General features: G+C 62.9%; 4 protein-coding genes across 7 annotated transcripts; 1 reads left to right on the top strand and 3 right to left on the bottom strand.

Moving 5' to 3' along the window:
* Window positions 1-430: 430 nt before the first annotated feature.
* LOC125181895 (GTPase IMAP family member 1-like) lies at window positions 431-2982 on the top strand. The gene is made up of 2 exons (XM_066991102.1): window positions 431-654; window positions 1363-2982. The coding sequence occupies exon 2, from the start codon at window positions 1391-1393 to the stop codon at window positions 2189-2191; it is 801 nt and encodes a 266-aa protein (XP_066847203.1). The 5' UTR covers window positions 431-654; window positions 1363-1390; the 3' UTR covers window positions 2192-2982.
* Window positions 2983-7708: 4726 nt separating this feature from the next.
* LOC136789866 (GTPase IMAP family member 2-like) lies at window positions 7709-12672 on the bottom strand. The gene is made up of 2 exons (XM_066991105.1): window positions 11086-12672; window positions 7709-10377 (listed from the first exon to the last, which is right to left on the bottom strand). The coding sequence occupies exon 2, from the start codon at window positions 10347-10349 to the stop codon at window positions 9555-9557; it is 795 nt and encodes a 264-aa protein (XP_066847206.1). The 5' UTR covers window positions 10350-10377; window positions 11086-12672; the 3' UTR covers window positions 7709-9554.
* A 62-nt stretch (window positions 12673-12734) lies between these two features.
* Window positions 12735-16360, bottom strand: LOC106046813 (GTPase IMAP family member 1-like). 4 transcript variants are annotated; one of them, XM_048053289.2, is made up of 3 exons: window positions 16254-16360; window positions 14098-14192; window positions 12735-13707 (listed from the first exon to the last, which is right to left on the bottom strand). In XM_048053289.2, the coding sequence occupies exons 2-3, from the start codon at window positions 14135-14137 to the stop codon at window positions 12800-12802; spliced, it is 948 nt and encodes a 315-aa protein (XP_047909246.2). In that variant the 5' UTR covers window positions 14138-14192; window positions 16254-16360; the 3' UTR covers window positions 12735-12799. The 4 variants fall into 4 exon arrangements, with proteins under 4 accessions (XP_047909246.2, XP_047909249.2, XP_047909248.2 ...); XM_048053292.2 differs by having other exon boundaries at window positions 12735-13704; XM_048053291.2 differs by lacking the exon at window positions 16254-16360 and adding an exon at window positions 14505-16243.
* A 3028-nt stretch (window positions 16361-19388) lies between these two features.
* Window positions 19389-22945, bottom strand: LOC125180883 (zinc finger protein 300). Its single transcript, XM_066991101.1, has 3 exons — window positions 22781-22945; window positions 21429-22295; window positions 19389-20754 (listed from the first exon to the last, which is right to left on the bottom strand). Exons 2-3 carry the CDS (start codon window positions 22253-22255, stop codon window positions 20748-20750), a joined length of 834 nt encoding a protein of 277 aa, XP_066847202.1. The 5' UTR covers window positions 22256-22295; window positions 22781-22945; the 3' UTR covers window positions 19389-20747.
* Between the last annotated feature and the right edge of the window lie 1995 nt (window positions 22946-24940).

The following is a 24940-nucleotide window of genomic DNA, read 5'->3' as shown; positions in this document are numbered from 1 at the left end:
TGCTCCTCCTCAGCTGCTTGCGGCCACCTTGGGAGGGGGTCCCGACGCCTTGGGGAACGAGGAGCTGGCAGGGAAACTCAGATCGGTCACTGGCAACCCTTGCAATGCTTTGGAAAACCTGCCGAGCTCGCAGAGGAGATGCACGGCCCCTGGCTGGAGCGGGAGCACCCCCCCAGAATTGTCGTTAGTTCAGTGCCCTCGTCCGGCACCTGCACCTCCAGCCCTGACCCTGAGTGGTGTGCAGGGTCCGTCCCAGCCCTGTGTGGTGTGCGGGGTCTGTCCCAGCCCCTGACCACAATGCAGGCTGCAGCTGCCTGGTCTCCTGCCCCTTCTTCTCTCAGCGCTCTGCCTCCAGTCACAGCAGCAGGAGAAACTGCTTCAAAACTAAGCGCAGAACATCACGGTAGTTAAATAACTCTGAGGTTGCATTGTTTCCGGAGGAATTACAAGAATCAGCGTTATAGTTGGCTACACCTCCAGAGCTGCACAGAATCGAAACCGAGATGGGGGCTGGTGCGGGAGGAGCCGGTGCTGCCCTGCTGCCATGAGCACAGTTCTCCAGGCTGACAGCGACGCCGTCACCGCTGTCACTTCCTGGTGGCTGTGAGCATCCCGCGGGGACAAGGCGAACGCCAGCGCAGGACCTGCAGGAAGGTACGGGCGGGAGGCCGGGGGCCACAAGGCTCCGTGCCGGCAGGGAGGGCTTCGGGGGGGCCTGGGGACCGGGCGCAGGGCAGGGGGGCAGGGAAGGGGCTCTTCCCCCTGTCCCCTCCTCTCTCCTTCCTTTCTCCCCACTCCTCGCTCCCCATGCTCACCACGGGCACAGCACAGACCTCCCCAGCCCCCGGTGCTGGCATGGCCCCAGCCCCAGCCCCAGCCCAGGGGAGCCCCTCAGGATGGTGCTCAGCCCCACGCGGGGCCCCGGCTGCACAAGTGTCACTGCCCCGAGGGTCCCTGCCGCCACCTGAGGGGCCCCGCCACCACGCTGCCTTCCCTGCCCGTGATCGTGCACAGACTGAGGCTGCCTCCTCGCTGCTCTGTTTCCCCGCTGCACCTCGCGGTTCTGGCTTTTATTTTGCTTTTCTGTTCCTTGCTGCTGTCCGTGCACTGCTGTGGCTGCACACGCTGCAGCGCGATCCAGGGGACCCCGTCTGGCCCGGTGCCACCGCAGCCTGACCCAGCTGCAGCCTCCCGAGCCCTTCCCGCAGCGGGGGCACACAGAGCCCCGCAGCCTCCAGTCGCCAGCAGCGAGGCTTCGAAACCATCCCCGCTTTTAGTGAAAATCCCTTCTGCTGTCGGTAACGCTCCCCGCCTCTGGGTGCCTGCTGACGGAGCCCTGGGCGTCTGCTTTTGTCTCCGCAGCGTGGCCGTGGCCATCCGGCGTGTCTACATGCTGCCCGGGGTCGGCGGGGGCTTGGAGATGAGGCTGATCCTGGCTGGGAAGGCTGGTGGGGGGAAAAGCGCCACGGGGAACACCCTCGTCGGGGAACGTGTCTTTGAGTCCAAGCTGTCCACCCAGCCAGTGACCGTGAGGTGTAAGAAAGCACAAGGGCACTGGGACGGCGAGGACTTCACGGTGGTTGACACGGCCGACATTTTCAACCCAGGAGGTGTCAGAAGCGAGGTGCATCAAGAAATTATCCGCTGCATCAGGCTGTCCTCCCCGGGCCCCCACGCGCTGCTGCTGGTGACCCAGCTGGGCCGATTCACCCAGGAGGACGAGGAGGCTGCAGAGAGACTGCAGGACATCTTTGGAGCTGATGTTTTGGGGCACACAATCGTCGTATTCACCCGTGCAGAAGAGCTGGCGGGGCGATCTCTGCACGACTACGTGTCCTGTACTGACAACAAAGCTCTCGGCGAGCTGATCCAGAGGTGCGGGAACAGGTACTGCGGCTTCAACAACCGGGCAGCTGGAGCCGAACGGGACCAGCAGGTCGCGGAGCTGATGGGGATGGTCCGCTGCATGGTGCAGGCAAATGGGGACGGGTACTACAGCAATGAGATGTACCTGGAGCCCGATTTAACAGAAGGGAAGGTGGAGTATCACATGGCGAGGTACAGAGCAGGCAAGATAAAGAAGGTGCGGTTCTGCTGCAGGCCATCCCTGAGAGTTCTCCTGGCTTGTGGGCTGATTGTCCTCATCATTATTGTGATTTCCCTGGGTTTCCTTATTGCATGGCTGCGATGAATCCCAGCACCACAGAACCACTGAACGCCTGGGGCTGGAGGCACCTCTGCACACCGCGTGTTCCATCCCTGCCCAGGCAGGGTCCCCAGCACCGGCTGCCCAGCACCGTGTCCATTGGGTGTTGGACATTTCCAGGGATGGAGACCCCAGCACGGCTCTGGGCAGCCTGTGCCAGCGCTCAGACACCCGCACAGCAAAAAAAGACTTTTCTGATGTCTCAGTGGGCATCCTTGTGGCTCCAGCAGTGCCCATGCCCTTGTGTCCTGGCCATGGGCACCCCACCAGGTGTTCGCACACAGACGGGCTCCCCAAGCCTCCTTCCCCAGGCTCAGCAACCCCAGCTCCCAGCCTCTGCCCGCCTCGCAGATGCCTTCCTTTTCCCGGTGTAATGGAACCAACTCTCCCCTGGAAAAGAAGAGGAATTGTCTATTTTAATTGAGCATCCCTTTCATCAGAATCAAAGGAAAGTTGGCAAGTGCAAGTAGCCTTAGGATGTGCTTAGGTGACGTGTGACCATCGATGGATAAAAGGGGTTAGGGTACTTCATCAGGGAACACCACCAAGGACCCCCAAAGAAAGGAAGGCATGCGCAGAAGGGCCTGAAAAGGAGCCATTAGGAATGATGCCACATGAGTACAAAACTCATGTAGATTAGAATGAATATGTATTAGATAGCAGAATAGTTATGAATTTAATGGCTATATGTAGCAAGGAAGTCGACACTGGGTGTGCTTGATCTGTGGAAAATGCACCAAGCTCTGAGGCCTGAATAAAAGCAATCTCTCTCCTGAGCGCGTGTGAATTGGCTTATTGCACACCGGGTAAAGGATCATAGAATCGGAGAACGGCTCGGGTTGGAAGGGACCTTAAAGATCGTCTAACTGCAACCCCCCTGAAACAGACAGGGACGACACCCTCTAGATCAGGTTGCTCCATCTAGATCAGGGCCCCATCCAGCCTGGCCTTGAACACCTCCAGGGATGGGGCATCCACAGCCTCTCTGGGCAGCCTGTGCCAGTGCCTCACTACACTGACAGCGAAGCATTTCCTCCTAATGTCTAGCCTAAAGCTATTTTCTTTTAATTTAACACCATTCCCCCTTGTCCTCCACCACCACCCCCAGATCCTTCTCCTCAGGGCTGCTCTCAATCCATTCCCCATCCAGCCTGGATTTGCGCTTGGAATTTCCTGAGCCCAGCTGCAGGACCTTGCACTTGGCCTTGTTGAACCTCATGAGGTCCGTACAGGCCCACTTCTCAAGCCTGTCTGGATCCCTCTGGGTGGCATCCCTTCCCTCCAGCGTGGGGGACAGGGTCAAATGCTTTGCACAAGCCCAGGCAGATGATGTCAGTTGCTCTTCCCCTAGCCAGCAGTGCCGTAACCCTGTCACGGGAGGCCTCCAGATTTGTCAGGCATGATATGTCGGATCTGCTCCATGATCTCGCCAGGCATAGAGGTGAGACTGACTGGCCTGTAGACAACCAGGTCTTCCCTTTTCCCCTCTTTCCAAGTGGGGGTTATGTTTTCCCTCCTCCACTTAGTGGGAAGTTCACCGGACTGCCACGACTTCTCAGCTGTGATGGACAGTGGCGTAGCGACTCCATCCAGTCTCGGGGCGTGGGGCCGCTCCACGCCGCTCGTGCTTGGGGCAGCAGCAGCACCGTGGAATTTGCTCAGGGTCTCGCTGTGGAAGTGTCTGTGCTCCCGAACAACCGCTACGCGTATTGAGGCCCTGCTTCCCAGGACGTGGCTGAACATTGCTCATTGATGGGAAGTAGAGAGTAACTGCATTTCTCTCTCTGTGCTTCCGCACAGCCTTTGCCTTGTTTTTTCTTTTCTTTCTTTTTTTTTTCCCCTCTCTCTTTTGTATTAAATTAAATCATCCGTATCCCGAGCCTTGAACTCTTTGTGTCACGTTTTCTCCCCCTTCCTCTTTGAGGGAGTGAGAGAGCGGCCGTGGTGGAACTCAGCTGCCCAGCCGAGTAAAACCACCACACTGCAATGTAGGCTATTACTAGGATGGTAAATAACAAGGTGTGCCAGGTCCAGATAGGAAAGCAACCCCTTCCTCCAGCTCAGGGAGGATCTGCAAGTCCTGAAGTCAAAACAAGCGGTGCCCGGAAGGCGTAGGACCTGACTGAGCAAAAGCTTATCAACCCATTATCTTGGGTTAATTTGGGTTTCTTGGCTGCCAAAGCTCAAGTAGAGTTGAAGCTGGCCAGGAGCATGGGGGACAATAAAAAAGGCTTTTTAAAGTATATTAATGGGAAAAGGAGGACCAGAGCAAACATTGGTCTGACACTTGATGAGGATGGACACCTCACAAACAGGGACATAGACAAAATAGAGACGTTTAACGCAGTATTCGCCCCTGCCTCTGTCTTCAGCACCAGTGGTGGGCTCTGGGGCATCAGCTACCCGCAGCTGGGGGATGGTGACTGCAGGCACGACAAACTCCCGGTTAACCCCAAACTTGTGCAGACTTGCTGCTCCACCTGGATGCCTCTAAGTCTATGAGGCCTGATGGGATTCATCCCAGAGTACTCAGAGAACTAGCCGATGTCAGCTAGTTCATTGCCATTGCCATTCAGCAACATGAAGTTTAACAAGAGCAAGTGTCAGATTCTGCACCTGGGAAAGGGCAACCCTGGCTATACATAAAGACTGGGGGACGAGGCGCTGGAGAGCAGCCATAAGAGAGGGATCTGGGGGGTTTGATTGACAGCAAGCTGAACACGAGCCAGCAGTGTGCCCTGGCAGCCAGAAGGGCCAACTGTATCCTGGGGTGCATCAAGCACAGAATTGCTAGTTGGTCGGGGGAAGGGATCGTCCCGCTCTGCTCTGCGCTGGTGCAGCCCCACCTGGAGTACTGGGTGCAGTTCTGGGCACCACAGTATAAGAAAGATATAAAACTGTTAAAGAGCGTCCGAAGGAGGGCAATGAAGATGGTAAAGGGTCTAGAGGGGCAGACGTATGAGGTGTGGCTGAAGTTGCTTGGATTGTTCAGCGTGGAGAAGAGATGAGGGGAGGCCTCGTGGCGGCCTGCAGCTCCCTCACGAGGGGAGCGGAGGGGCAGGCGCTGAGCTCTGCTCCCTGGGGACAGCGCCAGGACGCGAGGGACCGGCCCGGAGCTGGGGCAGGGGAGGGTCAGGCTGGGGGTTAGGGAAAGGTTCTGCACCCAGAGGTGGTCGGGCACTGGGACGGGCTGCCCGGGGACGGGGGCACGGCCCCGAGCTGCCGGAGCTCAAGGAGCGTTTGGACACCGCTGTCAGACATGGCAAGAAAGGGCTTTGGTCCCTTCCAACTCAGGATATTCAATGATTCTATGATTCTATGATACTGCATCACCCAGATTGTTAATGAAGATGTTAATCAGGACTGGGTGAGGAGGCGCAGGATGGGGGCTGTGACCATGCAGGGGACATCAGGTGCCTCCACGGTGCGGGTCCCATCCCTGAGCCGCGGCCCTTGCTGTAGGATTGTACGGGACTCCCACCCTCCCTCCCCTCTGTGCCTGCAGGAGGTGACCCTGCTCTGCTAGTGCTCGAGAAGTGTTTCCAAGTGCTCTTCTTCCTCACCATAGCACACAAGCCTCAACTGTGGCAGAGGGAATCTTGAACTGGGAGCAGGGGGAAGGCAGGGACATTCAGCCTGGTGAGGACGCGGTGGGCAGGGATGGCGAGAAAGGGCTTTGTAATCAGCAAAACCCGCCTAAGGAGGGGCTGCCCAAAGCCTGTGCAGGCGCACAGAGGTGTGGTGTGGGCGCAGCTCCAGCCCTTTTCAGGAAATGAGCCCCGGTGCTGCTGCAGCGCAGAGGAAGCGGGGAGCCCTGCACGCCTGTGGCCTGCTGGGTGACGGGGATGCGGTAGGACATCTCGTGTGGCCACGGGGCACGCAGGCCGATCTGTGAATGGATGGGGGTGGTGAGGTTTGCCTGAGCAGGCTTGCCTCTGCAGACATCTGCCAAACTGGCCTTTCCTGTAAATGCGCTGAGCTCCCACTGCCCTTTTCCAGGGAGAGGGACGAAGAGCACTGCGCTTAGGAAGCTCCATGGTGCTGCTGCTGCCCCAAGCGTGAGCAGCGTGAAGCGGCCCCATGCTGCAGGGTACGGCCCTGGCTCTCGCAGGACGATGCCCCTGGGTGTCCTGCCTTCGTGGCACTTCCCTGCGGTACCTGCCCTTCTCGGGGCACAGGCCAGCAAGAGCCCTGTACCCGGTGCCCAGCCTGCCCTGCCCCGTGCCCAGCGAGACAGTGCAGAGCTCGGGCAGGCCGAGAGCCGGCATGGCTCTGCCCTCCGCTGTGCTGCTCCCGCTGAGCTGGCGGCTGGGGCGGAAAGCGAAATGTCCCCTGCCCCGTGGCACCCAGGCAGCTCTCGGGGACGTCGGCTGTGGGGAAGGGAGCCGGGGCAGGCACCAGCCCAAGGGCAGGCACCGCGTGGCCCATGGAGCCGCTCAGCTCCCGCAGCTGGCACGGCGCGGCTTGGCTTGGCACGGCAAGAAGGGCTTTGCCATCCTCCTCTCCTGCCACACACATGGATGCACAGGGACTGAGTGCGGGGCCGAAGGATTTTAATGCGTCATATGTTAGTAGATGGCACCAAGCTGATGGCACTGCTGGTGCAGTCAGCACAACAGAAGGAAGGGATGCCATCCAAAGGGACCTGGAGAAGCTGGGGATTTGGGCCCATGTGAACCGCATGAGGTTCAACAAGTCCAAGTGCAGGGTGCTGCACCTGGGTAGGGGCAATCCCAGGCATGAGTACAGACCGGGAGAAGAACTCATTGAGAGCAGCCCTGCAGAGAGGGATTTGGGAGTTCTGGTGGATGGGAAGCTCGACATGAGCCAGCAGTGCGCGCTTGCAGCCCAGAAGGCCAACTGCATCCTGGGCTGCATCATCAGAGGGGTGGGCAGCAGGGGGAGGGAGGGGATTGTCCCCCTTTGTTCTGCCCTCGTGAGGCCTCACTTGGAGCACTGCATCCAGGTTTGGGGCCCCAGCACCAGAAAGATGCGGGGCTGTTTGAGCGGGTCCAGAGGAGGGCCACAAAGATGCTCAGAGGGCTGGAGCACCTCTCCTAGGAAGAAAGGCTGAGAGAGCTGGGACTGATCAGCCTGGAGAAAAGAAGGCTCCGTGGAGACCTCATTGTGGCCTTTCAGTGCTTGAAGGGTTCTTATAAAAGGGATGGAGAGGGACTCTTTACTAGTGCAGATAACGATAGGACAAGGGGGAATGGTTTTAAACTGAAAGAGGGGAGATTTTGATTGGATGTTAGGAAGAAATTCTTCACTCAGAGGGTGGTGAGGCACTGGCACAGGCTGCCCAGAGAGGTTGTGGATGCCCCATCCCTGGAGGTGTTCAAGGCCAGGCTGGATGGGGCCTTGGCCAGCCTGACCTGGTGGGAGGTGTCCCTGCCCATGGCAGGGGGGTTGGAGTTGGATGATCTTTAAACTCCCTCCCAACCCCAGACATTCTGTGACTCTGTGATCCTTTACCCGGTGTGCAATAAGCCAATTCGCACGTGCTCAGGAGAGAGATTGCTTTTATTCAGGCCTCAGAGCTCGGTGCATTTTCCACAGATCAAGCACACCCAGTGTCGACTTCCTTGCTACATGTAGACATTAAATTCATGACTATTCTGCTATCTAATATTCATTCTAATCCACATGAGTTTTGTACTCATGTGGCATCATTCCTAATGGCTCCTTTTTCAGGCCCTTTTGTGCAGGCCTTCCTTTCTTTGGGGGTCCTTGGTGGTGTTCCCTGATGAAGTACCCTAACCCCTTTTATCCGCAGATGGTGTAAGAAAAATCTCAATAATTTTCTTAGACAGGACCTTCTATGAAGCTATTTTATTCGTGATTGCAATGGTGGGCATCCTTGTGAGAAAAATCTCAAATAATTTTCTTCAGACAGGACCTTCTATGAAGCTATTTTATTCGCAATTGCAATGGCGGGCGTCCTGTCAATCAGGAGCGCATTGTAGTAAACAAATCACAACCTTTTATTGCCTATTACCCAACACCTGATCACCTCCCCTGTTTCCTCACTGGCTGAGTACTACAGGTTCACAAGCTACTCGACGCTCCTCTATACCATATGTGTACAATTTTTCTTTTTTTTCCACCCTTTATTTTTTCCCTTTTCCTTTTTTTTTTTTCTTTCTTACGTTTTGAGAACCTGTGATCTTTGTTTTACTGTTCCCACACTGCTCATCCTGTTTTTCTCAAGCTTCCTCCTTATTTTGAAACAGTGAGGCCTTCTACTGTCCACTTACCTACTTAGCATTTCTCCTTATCATGACTACACAACTACCTTGGAATAAAAACACGTAATTCTCTACTGCAAAAACACTACTTAGCTTCTCACATCGTGCAAGCAGGAGCGCACAGTACAAGTTTACCATAACCCTATATCCCCTATTACCTGACACCTGATTTCTCCCATTTCCTCACTGGCTGAGCACTGCAGGTTCACAACCTACTTGACGCCCTTCTATACTACATAGGTACAATTTTATTTGACCAGCCATTAATTTCTCCCTTTCCTTTTTTTCCTTCTTCTCTTGTGACTAGAGGGCCTGTGATTCTTGTTTTTACTGATCTCGCACTGCTCATCCTGTTTTTCTGAGCTGTCCTCCTTATGTTGGGACAGTGGGACCTTCCCCTTATCTGCTTAACTAGTGCTATGCTACTGTCATGCCTGCACGATCACTTTTGAATATGCAAGGTTAGTGGATATTCCACTGCAAAAACAACTTCTATTGCAAAACTACAACCTTGTTTCTCAAAACGGCCACACGTCACCTAAGCACAACCTCAGGCTACTTGCTATTGGCAACTTTCCTTTGTTTCTTCCAGAAGGAGCATTTTGTCCCTGATCAAAGGGAGCCTAGGTTAAAAGATAAACATATTTTTTGTCCTGTACTTCATATATGGTAACTGATTGAAGGGATGCTCAATTAAACATAGACAATTCCTCTTCTTTTCCAGGGGAGAGTTGGTTCCATTGCATCTGGACATGGAGGCATCTGCAAGACGGGCAGAGGCTGGGAGCTGGGGCTGCTCAGCCCGGGGAAGGGGGCTCAGGGGTTCCGTCTGTATTTGTGAACGCCTGGTGGGGTGCCCAGAGGCAGGACACAAGGGCATGGGCACTGCTGGAAGCACAAGGATGCCTGGTGAGACATCAGAAAAGTCTTTTTTTGCTGTGTGGGTGTCTGAGCGCTGGCACAGGCTGCCCAGAGCCGTGCTGGGGTCTCCATCCCTGGAGATGTCCAACACCCAATGGACACGGTCCCGGGCAGCTGGAGTGGTGTGCAGAGGTGCCTCCAGCCCCAGGCGTTCAGTGGTTCCGTGGTGCTGGGATTCATCACTCCCACCAAATAAGAAAAATAATGAAAACCACCGCAATGGCAAGGAGAATCATCCCACGAATCACAATATCTCTCCTGTAAGAGTGAGTGAGAAACTCACTACTTTTCCTGCCTGCTCTGTACCTCGCCATGTGATACTCCACCTTCCCTTCTGTTAAATCGGGCTCCAGGTACATCTCATTGCTGTAGTACCCGTCCCCATTTGCCCGCACCATGCAGCGGACCATCCCCATCAGCTCCGCGACCTGCTGGTCCCGTTCGGCTCCAGCTGCCCGGTTGTTGAAGCCGCAGTACCTGTTCCCGCACCTCTGGATCAGCTCACGGAGAGCCCTGTTTTCGGAATACTTCACGTAGTTGTGCAGCGACCCCCCCACCAGCTCTTCTGTACGGGTGAATATGACTATCGTGTGCCCCAGAACTTCAGCTCCAAAGATGTCCTGCAGTCTCTCTGCAGCCTCCTCGTCCTCCTGGGTGAATCGGCCCAGCTGGGTCACCAGCAGCAGCGCGTGGGGGCCCGGGGAGGACAGCCTGATGCAGCGGATAATTTCTTGATGCACCTCATCACTGGCATCACTTGGGTTGAAAATGTCGGCCGTGTCAACCACCGTGAAGTCCTCGCCGTCCCAGTGCCCTTGTGCTTTCTTACACCTCACGGTCACTGGCTGGGTGGACAGCTTGGACTCAAATACACGTTCCCCGACGAGGGTGTTCCCCGTGGCGCTTTTCCCCCCACCAGCCTTCCCAGCCAGGATCAGCCTCATCTCCAAGCCCCCGCCGACCCCGGGCAGCATGTAGACACGCCGGACGGCCACGGCCACGCTGCGGAGACAAAAGCAGACGCCCAGGGCTCTGTCAGCAGGCACCCAGAGGCGGGGAGCGTTACCGACAGCAGAAGGGATTTTCACTAAAAGCGGGGATGGTTTCGAAGCCTCGCTGCTGGCGACTGGAGGCTGCGGGGTTCTGTGTGCCCCCGCTGCGGGAAGAGCTCGGGAGGCTGCAGCTGGGTCAGGCTGCGGTGGCACCGGGCCAGACGGGGTCCCCTGGATCGCGCTGCAGCGTGTGCAGCCACAGCAGTGCACGGACAGCAGCAAGGAACAGAAAAGCAAAATAAAAGCCAGAACCACGAGGTGCAGCGGGGAAACAGAGCAGCGAGGAGGCAGCCTCAGTCTGTGCACGATCACGGGCAGGGAAGGCAGCGTGGTGGCGGGGCCCCTCAGGTGGCGGCAGGGACCCTCGGGGCAGTGACACTCGTGCAGCCGGGGCCCCGCGTGGGGCTGAGCACCATCCTGAGGGGCTCCCCTGGGCTGGGGCTGGGGCTGGGGCCATGCCGGCACCTGGGGCTGGGGAGGTCTGTGCTGTGCCCGTGGTGAGCATGGGGAGCGAGGAGTGGGGAGAAGGGGAGGAGAGAGGAGGGGACAGGGGGAAGAGCCCCTTCCCTGCCCCACTGCCCTGCGCCCGGTCCCCAGGCCCCCCCGAAGCCCTCCCTGCCGGCACGGAGCCTCGTGGCCCCCGGCCTCCCGCCCGTACCTTCCTGCACGCCCTGCGCTGGCGTTCGCCTTGTCCCCGCGGGACGCTCACAGCCACCAGGAAGTGACAGCGGTGACGGCGTCGGTGTCAGCCTGGAGAACTGTGCTCATGGCAGCAGGGCAGCACCGGCTCCTCCCGCACCAGCCCCCATCTCGGTTTCGATTCTGTGCAGCTCTGGAGGTGTAGCCAACTATAACGCTGATTCTTGTAATTCCTCCGGAAACAATGCAACCTCAGAGTTATTTAACTACCGTGATGTTCTGCGCTTAGTTTTGAAGCAGTTTCTCCTGCTGCTGTGACTGGAGGCAGAGCGCTAAGAGAAGAAGAGGCAGGAGACGAGGCAGCTGCAGCCTGCATTGTGGTCAGGGGCTGGGACGGACCCCGCACACTGCTCAGGGCTGGGACTGATCCCGCGCACCGCTCGGGGCTGGGACAGACCCTGCACGCCTCTTAAGTGTTGCAAAGGTTGCAAGTGACAAATCTGAATTTCCCTGCCGCTACCTTGTACTTCCTTCTCCCCACGCTCGTGGTGCTCCCTGGCTCCGCAGGCACCTGCAGAGCTGGCAGTGATGCTGCCGGGGCACTGCGGGGCTCCTCGCCGGGTGCCTCCAGCCCCAGGTCCTGCTCTCACACCTCCGACCCCTGCTCCCACACCCCCGGGGCTCCCCACCAACAGGTCAGTGATCCCAGCAAAACATGAAACTGCACACAAGTGCAGAGCAGCCCGTGTTCCTGAAGGCAGGGAGGTGTGCATGACAAATGGAGACTGTGCCTGCGTGCAGCTCCACAGCACGTCAGCCCAGGGAGAGTACAACCGCAGTGGGATGGCACCTCATCCTGTGTCACGGCACTTCCCTGTCAAAGTTCATGGTGGTTTCAGATGCTCAGAACTGCTGCTGCCAGGGATATTTCCGCCGTCCCTGCACGTGTGACCAACCTGTCCCACCTGTCCCTAGGATGCTCTTTGTCCTGGGTCCTCTCTCAGGGACGTGGATCCCCAGGTACCTGCTCATATGGCTCCAGTCCCCTGAGAAACAACAGCAGCACCTGAAGGGCAGCAGGAAGAAGGGCTGGCTCCCTTGGTGTCCCTGCCAGGGTCCCTCGATGTCCCTGCTGGGCCAGCTGGCACCTGGCCCATTGCCCCGTGCCCCTTGTCCTTCACCCCCCCACCCCCCACCCCCGTGCCAGGCCAAGGTGGCTCCCCAAATCCCATGCCAGCCTGCGGGGACATGAGGTGAGCTCAGACCATGGCAGTGAGGGGAATGTGACCAGTTCTGTCCTCGCCCTGCTGCCCCCAGAGCTGCTCAGGGATGGGTCCCCTCTGGTGGGTGCTGCTCCGCTCCACCTGGATGCTCTGCGCTCTCCTGGCAGCACCCAGGGCTGCCCCACGGCTCGATGCAGGGGACAAGGGCATTTCCTAGGAGGCACTGCCTGGCTCTGGCCCTGCGCGTCCCCAGGTCCGCAGCCGTCCCTGCAATGCCCCGGGCACATCCCTGGCATCGGGATGGAGACAAAGCAGAAACCGCTCAGCAGCCGCAAGCTTTGTGCTGCAGTTTCGCACCGAGAGGCACAGCCCATGTGGGGACTGCGGTGCTGTTAGAGGGGGAATCAGCTGCTTGCCATGTTGTTAAGCAACACAGTGCAATGACCTGGGAAAAGAAATACAGCACAGTGTATTCTCGTTCTATTCTTGCTTCTAGCACAAGAAGCGGTTTTACAGCCGGACAATTGCCCTCCAACCACTGCGGCACGCCTGCCACAGAAAGCGCGCAATGTGCAGGACCACTGCCCAGGTGAAGCAGCAGCAGCAGCACAGGAACCGCATGCATCGTGTGCACCACAGCCCCTGCACACACCGCGTGAGCCACCCCAGGCACCCGTCTCTTGATGCTCCTTGTTGGCCCTGCAATTGCTGCTCCACTTGCTTCGCGAGGTGCTTGCACTTCTCTTCGAAATCCACGTCGTTGCAGCTGAGGAGCCGCGTGGCCTGGGAGTAGAGCTCGTTCGTGTAATGGGCGCCCTGGTTCTCCACCAGCACCTGCTGCACCAGCACCATCAGGTCCTCGACCTGGGCTTCGCGCTCGGCGCCAGCCGCCCGGTTGCTGAAGGCGCAGCACCGTCCCCCGCAGGCCTGGAGCAGCCCCCACAGGGCGGCGTTGCTGAGGTGCGCCACGTAGTGCTGCAGGGAGCCGCCCCCCAGGTCCTCCTTGCGGGTGAAGAGGATGACGGTGTGCCTCGCAGCCTCGTGCCCCAGCACCCGCCACACTTGTTGGGCGGCCTCCTCGTCCTCCTGCGTGAAGCGGCCCAGCTGGGTCACCAGCACCAGGACGTGCGGCCCCGGCGCCGACAGCAGCAGGCAGCGGGCAAGCTCGTAGCAGGACCGGGCGCTGTGCTCCGGTGAGTCAAACATGTTGGGGGTGTCGGTGACCACCACCCTGTGGCCCTGCCAGAGCCGGCTCTCCTGGGCACACGTCTGCGTCACCGCCCATGGCGCCAGGCGCGACTCGAAGGCCGCCTGCCCCAGGATGGTGTTCCCCGTTGCGCTTTTCCCTCCACCAGTCTTCCCGACGAGTACCAGGCGCAGCTCCGGCTCCCCCATGTGCTCCTGTGTCCCCTGGCCTGCTGGCATCAGTGAGGGGAAAGGCTCAGCGAGAGAGCAGCCGCATGAAAAGCCCTGGCTGGGGTGGGTCATGCATGGAAACAGCCCGGCACAGGGGCACAGAGCTGCCTGTGCCACCCCAGGGCTGCCTGTGCCACCCCAGGGATGCTCTTACCTCCCCAGGGGTACCCGTGACACCCCAGGGATACCCGCGCCATCCCAGGGATGCCTGTCCCCCCTCCACGTGCATGGCACCGCTCGGCACATGCCGTGTCCCCACCTGCTCTGTCCCCAAAACCCCTCCCAGCAGGGAGACTGCCTGGAGAGCCTGGTCCCTGCAGTGGCACGAGGACACCGATCCCCCCTGCGAGGGGGCTCTGGGACAGGGCAGTGCCTGGCCCTTGCACACTTACCGTGACGCTCACTGTGATCCTCCCGGGGGCCGCTCGCCATCGTGCTCTGCCGGAGTGTCAGTGCAGGAAGGGTGATGCCGGAGCCGGGTCACAGGCTGCAGGGGGACAGACAGCAAACACACGTGCAGGGTGAAGGATTTACCGCTGGGCTTGGGGGATAAGGGCACTGGCAGGCTGTGACAAAGCCCTTGAGAAGACCGAGCCTGCAGTGCCAGCCCAGCCAGCAGTGGGCTTGGCCAGGGACCATTCGCCCCGTGGGTGAGCAACGCTGGCTGCTCCCGATCCCTGCGTTCAGAAGCAGCCCCCCAGGGATCTGCTGCACGCTTTCTGTGCTGCTGAGCTGTGACTCTGGAGCCGTGCAGTGCACTGGGGAGCAAAGTCGATGAGCACCAAGCCCCGGCACCTACCCATGGCTCCAGGCGCAGGAGTGTCCCTGGGCAGGAGGTGCTCGTGCCCGGACCCAGCTTTCAGTTTGGGGCTGCGGGGGCAGGAGCTGAGTGCAGCAGGGCTGGGTGCAAGGTTCACGGGGCGGGGGCTCTGCAAGGACAGCCCAGAGACACTCGTGGGGGGCACGGAGCTGTGGGGGAGCAGTGGGGGGCGGTTTGCTGCATGCTCTGCAGGGCGCACCCAGCCCCAGCTGCAAACACCAAGGGTCCTGCAAACAGGCTTTTCCCGTAAATGCGCTGAGCTCCCAGTGCGCTATTCCGGGGAGCAGGACTAAGGGCAATGTCCTGAGAAAATTCCACGGTGCTGCTGCTGCCCCAAGCACGAACGGCGCGGAGCAGCCCCGCTCCCCCCGACCGTGGCCCTGGGCTCTTACAGGACAACGTCCCCCAGCGTCCCACCTTTGCAGCCCTGCGGTTCGGTACCCACATGGCCCCAGGCACGCAGCAGCCCCGAGCATGCAGCAGCCCTGGAGAACGCTGCTCCCGGCGCCCTGCAGCACGCCCTGCACATGTCCCTGCACGCAGGACGAGCTCCAAAGGTGGGCCCGGGGGCGGGCAGGGGCTCCCCGCACCACGATGACACCACGCACATCTCCACGGCAGAGCTGCGGTCTCCAAAGGTGCCCACTCGCAAGCTGCTCGCAGGAGCTGCTCCCATGGCAGCTCCCAGCTGGAAGATTTCCTCTTGTGCCCAAAATCACTGGGAAAGCTCAATCTGTGCAAATGAGGGAAAACATGTCCTGGAAATAAACCTCACCGGTCATGAGGTTAACGACAATGAGGTGCAGCCCCCTAACAGAGGAGTTTTGGTCTGATGCTCATGCAAATACAGCCGGAGGCCCCCTTTTCCACCCGGGCCATGGTGTGTGAGGCCGCACTCTCCTGCGCCGGGGACATTTTGTGGCACAGCACAAAGCGGTGTTCAACCCCTGCCCGGCCCCTCCGCTAACCCCAGGTCCCTTGCAGGAGGCAGGGAGCCCCCTCCTCCGGCCCCTGTGTGCCACAGCCCCAGCACGCTGCTCGTGCTTTGGCCTGAGACACTCGAGCACCACTTTGTGCTCGGGGCCATCCATACAGGGCGGCAGCTTCGGACCCCTGTGGGTGCCTGGGCACCAACCGCCCATGGCTCTGCGGCTCCCTGTGGGCGTGCAGTCCCCGTGGCGCCGCGGTGTGCCTGTTTGCTCGCCTTCACCCGTGGGCACGCTGTCCCGCAGCTCGCCTTGATCTGCTGCTGGTGTTCGGCTGCGCGCCTCCTTCACGTCCCCTTCCTGCTCCCCAGCACCGTCCCTCCTGGGACGCTTTTGCTTTCGGTGGGTTCGCAGCCTTTGGGTCCGCGAACCTCCCGTGCTCCTGCTTCAGGCACCTCCTCGCCCCCCTCCTCATCCCCGCAGGGGCTCGGGCACTCTTCCTCCCCATCCTCTTCCTCTCGGCCGCACGTCCCCAGCCCGGCCAGCTCGGGATGCCCGCGGGGCTGCCCCTGGCTGCTGGGGGGTCCGCACGGTGTCTGCTGGGGGGCTCTGGGGGGGGTTCCTGGGGCAGAGCTGCCGTGCCACAGCCACGGGGCAGCCGCCACCCGGGTCCAGCCTCACCCACGGGTGCTCCAGCACGGGGGGCACAGCCCCGGTCCCGTTCCCCTGCTCCTCCGCTGACCGGCGTCCAACCCCCAGACCCCGGTACCGCCCGGTCCCGGTACCCCGCCGGTTCCCTCACCTGCTTGGCTCCGGTACCCGCCGGCCCCCCAAAGCCGCCGGCGCTCAGCGGGACCGGGAGCGGAGCCCGGGTGCGCAGCGGCGGCCGCGGAGCTCCCGGAGCGGAGCCGCGACCCCCTGCGTCGGTGCGGGGAACGGCACCGGGAGCCGGGCACCGGGAGCCGGGCACCGCGGGTCAGGGACACCGGCACCGGGACCGGGGTCACCGGGACATTGCGACACTGGGTGTCACCTGGGGCACTGGGGGCACTGGGACACGGGGATCTGTGACACAGGGACGTGAGGGCTGGGGACATCGGGACATGGGGACACCGGGTGTCGGGGACATGGGGACTGGGGACGTTGGGACAAAGGGACATCGGGGCATGAGGACACCAGGTGTCGGGGACTTGGGGACCTGGGGACATTGAGACACCGAGACCTGTGACACGGGGACATTGGGAATGGGGACATTGGGACACAGGGACCTGTGACACAGGGACATGGAGACTGGGGACGTTGGGACTGGGTGCGTTGGGACATGAGGACACTAGGTGTCAGGGACATGTGGACCCGGGGAAATTGAGACACGGGGACCTGTGACACAGGGACATGATGACTGGGGACATGGGGACACTGGGTGTCAGGGACCTGGGAACATTGGGACACAGGGACCTGGGACACAGGGACATGGGGACTGGGGACGCTGGGACAAAGGGACATTGGGGCATGAGGACAGCAGGTGTCAGGAACACGGGGAGCCGAAGACCTTGAGGCACAGCCACCTGTGACACAGGGACATGGGGACCGGGGACATCGGGACATGAGGACACTAGGTGTCAGGGACATGGGGACTTGGGGACATTGACACATCGGGACCTGTGACACAGGGATGTGGGGACTGGGGACATGGGGACACGGTGTCAGGGACCTTGGACCTGGGGATATTGGGGCACAGGGATCTGTGACACAGGGACATTGGGAATGGGGACACTGGGACACCGGGTGTCAGGAACCTCTGGCCGCAGGGAGCAGCACCATGGCAGCGGCTGCCCAGCTGGCAGCTCAGAGAGGTGGAGGAGAACTCCTGACATCTCTTGTGACCATGGCTAGAGGGACCCCAAAGGCTTCAGCCTCTGAAGCCTGGTGATGCCCAAGGACAAACCAGCACGAGAGCCAGGGGCTGCCAAGGCAAGGCTTTAAATTAAAGGCTGAGGAGCAAACCTCCTGTTCTGGCCAGAACCTGGCTCCCTTGGGGCTCTGGCAGAGCCCTGCCGTGTCCATCACCTCTGAGGTACCTTGGAGGTCGCAGCAGTGCCACACACCCAGCATGTGTGCTCTGAGAGCACATTTAAGAACGGAGAAAAAAATACCAAAACCCTGCTACACTACAGCAGCTGGGAGAGAGGAGTGAGAAGCAGCCCTGCAGCCCCCAAGGTGAGTGCAGGAGGAGGCAGGAGGTGCTCCAGGCACGCAGCAGCAGTTCCCCTGCGGCCTGGGGAGAGGCCCCTGGTGGAGCAGGCTGTCCCCCTGCAGCCCATGGGTCCCACACGGAGCAGATCTCCACGCTGCAGCCCGTGGAGGAGCCCCCGGTGGAGCAGGTGGATGTGGCCTGGAGGAGGCTGCGGCCCACGGAGAGCCCCCGCAGGAGCAGGCCCCGGGCCGGAGCTGCAGCCATGGAGAGGAGCCCCCGCAGGAGCAGGGGGTCTGGGGGGAGCTGCCGCCCGTGGGGGACCCGTGCTGGAGCAGTTTGCTCCTGGGGGACGGACCCCGTGGGACGGAGCCGTGTGGGAGCAGTTCTTGAGGAGCTGCTGCCTGTGGGCAGCCCACGAGGGATCGATTGGGGAAGGACGGCATCCCGTGGGAGGGACCCCACGGGGAGCAGGGGCAGGTGAAGGAGCAGCGGGGATGAAGCCTCAGGGACTGACCGCAGCCCCCAGTCCCCTGTGCTGCTTGGGCGGGGGGGGGGAGAGAAGAGGGTGTGTGTGTGGAAGGTGTTTGTAGTCTGCTTGTAGTTTCTCACTGCTCTGTTCCACTAGTGATAGGCAATAAATTACATTAATCTCCCTACTCTGAGTCTGTTTTGCCCATGACGATAATCGTTGAGTGATCTCCCCGTCCTTATCTCAGCCCCTGAGCCCTTTCCGTTGTATTTTCCCTTTCCCTTTGATTAGGGGCGGTGAGAGAGCAGTTGTGCGGGAGCTCAGCGGCCCAGCAGGGTAAAAGCACCCCACACAGGCCTCGTGGTGGGCAGTCAGTGGCCACCAAACTTCGGGCCACAAGGGCTCTAAGCCCGTCCTTCCCTACACTCGGGGATTCGTGGCTCGCGTTGCTGCTGGTGGGGACGGGCCTCATGTGGTGTGAGGGTGTCCTAGGCGGACACGGCCTACCCCAGAACACCCTCCTGAGCACTGAGCTCGTTCCTTTTGCCATTGGGGGAAAACAGAGAAAGCCAAAGTCAATAAAATGCAGTCGAGGTGGAAGCGTCTCCAGCCTCCCTCTGCCGGGACAGGCACAGGCCGAAGGGCAATGGCAGCTCCCAGGCCCCGAGCGCTGCCTCGGATCCGCTCCTGCCCCCGGCCACATAACCAGCAGGGGATGGCCGTGAGCTGGGGGGGACACAGGAGCAGAGCCAGGACCCCTCTGTCACGTTATCCCCACACTCCCACCGCTTGTCACAGCCCAGGGCTCACCACACCAGGCAGGACATCCAGCATGTGCCCGTGGAGCGGTGCTGGCTGCTGTGCCAAGCCCACGTACGGCTCATGCTGGGGTGTCCCCGCTCCCGGCTGGCATTCTCAGCATCCGTCCATCTTTTGGGACAGCGGAGGATCTGCAGGGGCCGGCTGGGGATGCAGCGTGCGCTCTGCTCACCGCCGTGCCGAGGCCGGCCGAGTCCTGCAGCAGCGACAGCCGCTGGCCCGGGTGAGGGCAGGATGGGAGCAACACCTGCAAGGGGCAAGGCTGAGCTGGGGATGGGCTCCCCGGCGCACACGGGGCCGTCGCTCACCCCTGGTGCAGGCGCATGAGCAGCTCCGTCCTTGGTGAGCATCTCCGCAGCCCCCCCCCGGGCAGCAGCGATGTTTTGGAGGGCCCTGGGAAGGCGTGGGTGAGCCCTCACGAAACTCCCCAGGTTCCCAGCAAGATAGAGACGTGGTGTTTTCCAAGCGTAATTAATTTAATTCATACACATCAGCAGTACCTGCATTTCCACACATGTAGTGGCGAAGGGAGAAGTGGGCAGAGGACGGGGCAGGGGTCACTTTGTGCAGCTCTTCGCAGGGGGCTTTGCCTTTTGCCAGGACGGCGAGAAGACACCGGCGGGCAGGGGCGCGGCGACCGGCAGCCCCCACGGCACCGGGGCTGGGCCCAGCACCCTCCTCCTGGTACCGGGCTGGGTGGGGGCACTGCGGGGAAAGGGCTGCCCAGGGGGGGCTGCACCGTGTGTGGCGGGGTGCAGGCGGTGCCACGGGCACGGATGGACCTGTGCGAGGGGAGCAGGGGGGAGTGGGGCACGGCGGGGCTCTGCAGGAGGGGATCCAGCTCCCTCGGGAGCCGGTGGCAGCCAGGACGGTGCCGTCACCGGGAGCTGGGGCCGGGCCAGGTGTCAGCTCCCCCCGGCAGCTGCACACTCGCTCTGCCCCGATGCACGGCGTCGCCCCATGAAGGAGGGCAGGGAGCGCCGGCCAGCCCAGCATCATCCTGTGGTGGAGAGCGGCGCAGTGCAACGGGCATCATCAGCAGCAAGCGACGGCAGAAGCTGATTTTCCCCTGCAAGCAGCAGGGCAGGACGGGTGCAGGAGAGGGGCACCCACCCTGGATTCAGCCACCAGTGCTGAGTCCCGTCTTGTCCTAGAGAGCATGCCAAGCACTGTCCCGGTTTGGGGCTCTGGATGGAGCACAGACAGGGACCCTGTGGAGGGCAGGGGTGGCCGCTGACCCCCAGCAGCACCCGGGATCAGCCCTAAAACCCCGTGGCTTCAGAGGTGCCGCAGGGTTTGCACGGTCCCACGTGCCACGGGGCTCTGGCGCAGCCACTTCCCCTTCTCTGGTGCCATGGGCGGGCTCAGCAAACACGGGGCTCCTCTGCTTGTGCCTGGGGTGGCAGAGCAAGGCATGGGCAGAGATTTCACGTCCTGGCCGCGGCTCACCTCTCCTGGCTGCCTGCTCCGCCACCACATCTGTGGGCTCCGCACTGGGGCCTCCGTGCTGCCCGGGCTGGGGTCTCTGCCTCTCTGCAGCCGGGTGCAGCCCCCGCCTCGGTCCCTCCTCCAGGCCGGAGCTGCCGCTGCTGCTCCTTGGGAAGCAGTTTGCACCCGTGAGCTTTGCGTTTTATTTTATTTTTATTTCGCCTGATTTCTGTGCTACTCGGGGCTCTCCGCAGTGCCGGGACAAGCCTCTGCCGCCTCCTCTTCGAGCCCCTCTCCCCAGCACGGTGGGCAGCACGCGGCGCCGCGGCTCCTTCCCCGCAGAGCACAGGAGGCGAGATCTGGCTCTGCTCTGATGCTCGTGGCCGTCATTCCCTGGGCGAGAAGCACACAGAGGTGTTACCTGCGCTGCAGCAGCACCAGCCTGGGTGGGGGGGACAGGGGTGCGTGGGGAGCATGCAGCGGTGGTCCCCTGCCCTGGGGAAACCTCCCCGCTCCTCCTCCTCGCCCTGGCCCAGGGGTTTAACCTGTGGGCCCGGGGTGCGCCAGGCTGCAGCACTGGGTGGACAGACGGGGAGGAAGCCCCACAGAGAATACCACCATTTCCAGGGCTGGCCGCAGCGCTTGGCTCCTCCTGAAGCCCTGGGGGGCAACAGGCGTCCGGCAGGCACAGATCAGCCTGCGAGCGCCTGATGCAGGGCACCGGAGGCAGCCAGGGCTGGCGGGAGCAGCCTCGTGATGGTCAGGGGAGGAACTCCAACAGGAGGAGCGCAGCAGGCGCCCAGGGGTGCCCACACGGAGCCGGGGCTGATCACACCCGTCACGCCGGGCTCTGTGCCCCACACGGGCACACCGGCGGTTTCCCACACTGACGGATGTGCACGCGCCTCGAAGCCCTGGTGAGGCCACTAAGGGCTCCGAGGCCCCCAGGCAGCACCTCCAGGTGCACTCCCGCAGTGCCCGGGGGGCTGCAGGATGGGGAGAACCCTGTGGGGCAGGAGAGCGGTGCAGGCAGCGGTGGGTGGGGGTCCCGGTGCGCGGGGGCTCACGTGAGGGCGTTCTCTGCCCCGTGGCTCCGCTGGTGCGCGGTGAGGTTGACCTTCTGGGCGAAGGTCTTGCCACACTGGGCGCAGGAGAAGGGGGTCTCGCCCGTGTGGGTGCGCTGGTGGATCTTCAGGGAGCCCTTCTGGCTGAAGCTCTTGCCGCAGTCGGGGCAGGCAAAGGGCCGCTCGCCGGTGTGGGTGCGCTGGTGCGTGGCCAGGCTGCTCCGGCAGCTGAAGCCCTTCCCGCACCGGGCGCAGGCGAAGGGGCCGCTCGCTGCCCCGGGGCCGCTGGCCTCCTCATGCGGCTCGGGCCGCGGCGAGCGACTGCTGGCGGCGGCGGCTGCGCCGGGCTGGTCCTCGGTGGCCGCACCGGGCCGGTCCTCGGCGTGGGTGCGCTGGTGGTTGAGGAGGAAGCGCTGCTCACGGAAGCGCTTCCCACAGCGCCCGCAGGAGAAGGGCTTCTCGCCGCTGTGGATGCGCTGGTGGGTGAGCAGGTTCTGCTTGAGGCTGAAGCTCTTCTGGCAGACGCCGCACTGGTAGGGGCGCTCCCCGGTGTGGATGCGCTGGTGGATGATGAGGTTGTGCTTGAGGCTGAAGGCCTTGCCGCACTCGGCGCAGATGAAGGCGCGCTCCCCGGCGTGGTGCTTCTGGTGCCGGGCGAGGCTGGGCTGCTGGCCGAAGCATTCCCCGCACAGGATGCACTTGAACTCCTTCCCGGCCTCCTCCTCCTCCGCCTGGCTGTGGATCACCAGCGCCTTCTCGTCCCCGAAGCCCTCCTCGCCGCCGGGGAAGGCGAAGGGGTTCTCGCCCGTGGGCGAGGCCAGGTCCGTCATGGGCGCGCGCTGCCCGGCTCACGGCGCCCGCATCGCGGCCCTGGGGGGCACAGAGAGGGGCGGCTGCGGCTCCCAGCGCCACGCCGGGGGTGCCGCCGCCCCCCCGGACCCCCGGGACCCCCGAACACCGCCCGGTGCGGGGGAACCCGAGGGCGGAAGGGGCCGGGGCCGGGCGCCCTCGTGGCGGAGGTGGGGGGGGGGGGGGTTGGCGCCCGCCTCCCCCCGCTCCCCCCCGGGGCTGCGGGGCCCAGCCCGCGAGCCCCGGCGGCTCCGCGGCCACGCCTGGCCCTGGGGGGCCCGGAACCGTGCCGGGGGGGGGGGGGTCCCGCGGCATCCCCCCGGCGGGCGGCCCCGGGCTGGGGCCGGGCTGCGCCGCATTGCGCCTCGCTGCCGCACCGCACCGCCCCCCCCCGGGCCGGGCCGAGCCGGGCCGGACCCCCCCGGACCCCCCCACCCCCCCAGCGGGGCCGCCCCGATCCCCCCCCACCCCCCCCTCCCCGCTCCGGTGCCCGCCCCGCCGCCGACCTGCCCGGCCCGGTTCCGCCGCTCCCCGCCGCCGCCGCCGCCGCCGCCGCCGCCCGGCTCTTTGTGGCCCGCTGGCTCCTCCTGCCCGCCTGACGCGCAGGCACCGCCGCCGCTCCTGCCCCGGCCCGCCCGGCCCGGCCCGGCCCTGCCCCGGCCCGCTCCGCCGCCCGCGCTCCCGCAGCCCCGCGGCCGGGGCGGGGTGGCCCGGGGGGGGGGGGGGGGGCTCGGCCCGGTGTCCCCCCCCTTCCCCCCCCCCCGAGGGCAGGGTCCCCTCCGGGCCGGGGCTGCGGCGGGGAGCGGCCGGGGCCCGCCGGGGAACAAAGGGGCTCGCACGGCGCGGCCCGAACAGAGGGGCCGGGGGCGGCCCCGAGCTGCCGGGGGGCCGTGGTGCGGGGCACCGGGGCACCGGAGGCCGCGTGGCCCCGCGGTGTAGCCCGCGCGGTGCTGAACACGGGGCAGGGGCAGCCCGAGACCCCCGGGACCCCGCTCGCACCCCCGGGGCTGCATGGAGCCGAACCGGACCCCCCCAGTCCCCGTTCAGCCCCCCGGAGCTGCATGGAGCTGAAGGGGGCACCCCTGGTCCCTGTTCACCCCCCCAGGGCTGCATGGAGCCAAACCGGGACCCCCCGGTCCCTGTTCACCCCCCCGGGGCTGCATGGAGCTGAACCGGACCCCCCCGGACCCCGTTGAGCCCCCCGGGGCTGCATGGAGCGAAACCGCCCCCTCCCCCCGGCCCTTGCTCACCCCCCCGGGGCTGTATGGAGCCGAACTGGACCCCCCCAGGTTCACGCTCATCCCCCCGGGGCTGCATGGAGCTGAACCGGACCCCCCCCAGCGGTTCTGGAAGCTGCACCGGTGGTGCCAAGCCGGGGGTCTTGGCGCTGGCCCCGCCAGAGGTGCCCCTCGGTGCCCGGGTGCAGGAGGCCGGGAGCAAAGCGTTGGCACGAGGCGAGGCCGGAGGAAGCCCAGGGACCGCGTGGAAGGGCCCGGCTCTGCGGGACCGGTGGGGACATGAGGACACGGAAGCTCCGCAGCAGCCGAGGTGGCGAAGGCACCGTGTGCCAGCCATGCACGGGGACGAGGAGCGGCCACCCCGGCCCCTCGGTGGGGAGCACGAAGGGCAGAGGGGTGCAGGGAGCCCCGACCCCAGTGGGGGAAGCCCCTCTCTGCCAGCCGTGCCCAACGGCACGCTGCTCGGGGTCCTGGGACAGCGGCACGGCCCCAGGACCGGCACTGGGGCACGGCTGGGAGCAGGCCCCGGGCGCAGGCTGCAGCTTGCTGGAGCTGCGCACGCCGCGCTCGGCAGCGCCGGCGGTTGGGTTGGGGCACCCGCTGCAGATTCCTGCGGAGCCGTTGCCCAGACCTGCCTCGCCGGGGCCGGGCCACGCGGCAGCGGCCTCGTTGCACGCCTGCGCGCCCGGAGCAGCTGCTGACGCCTACGGATGGCGTCACAGGGGCAGGGACGGGCGGGACGAGCCCTTACGCCGTCGGTGTCCACATGCGGCCACGGCCGCTGCTCCGTAGTGCTGATAGGAAGCACGTTCAGCTCCGCGGAAAGGGCAGGGGCAGCCAGGGCTGGTGCCGGGCAGGCTCGTGGGGGTGCCGGGCAGAGCCGGGCCCTCCCGCACCGCCAGCACACGCTGCCCTGCGTGTTAGCACCCCTGGGGCATCGGGGCGTGACGGGGAACGTGCTCCATGGGGCGAGGGCAGCCTGGGGCTGGTCACTCTGGGGTGAAGGATTCCTCCCACCGAGGCGTTTGTCGGGAGCTGGAGGGGCCGGGCGTTATCGCTACCAGCCTGGTGTGGCACCGTGGGGGAGGCCAGGGTGAGAAACAAAGTCGTGTTTTTGCAGCGGAAGGTGGTTTGGCAGTGGAAAATTCCACTAAGCTCGCGCATCCAAACGTGATCGTGCGGCACAGCAGTGGGGAGTACGTTAAGCAGATAAGGGGAAGGTCCCAACATAAGGAGGACAGCTCAGAAAAACAGGACGAGCAGTGCGAGACCAGTAAAAACAAGAATCGCGGGCCCTCTGGTCACAAGAGAAGAAGGAAAAAAGGAAAAGGAGAAATTAATGGCTGGTCAAATAAAATTGTACCTATGTAGTATAGAAGGGCGTCGAGTAGGTTGTGAACCTGCAGTGCTCAACCAGTGAGGAAACGG

Source organism: Anser cygnoides, chromosome 2 (genome assembly GCF_040182565.1).
Source record: "Anser cygnoides isolate HZ-2024a breed goose chromosome 2, Taihu_goose_T2T_genome, whole genome shotgun sequence".
NCBI classification, from domain to species: domain Eukaryota; kingdom Metazoa; phylum Chordata; class Aves; order Anseriformes; family Anatidae; genus Anser; species Anser cygnoides.
Note: the sequence above shows the minus strand (reverse complement) of the source record. Positions and strands in the feature narration are given on the sequence as shown.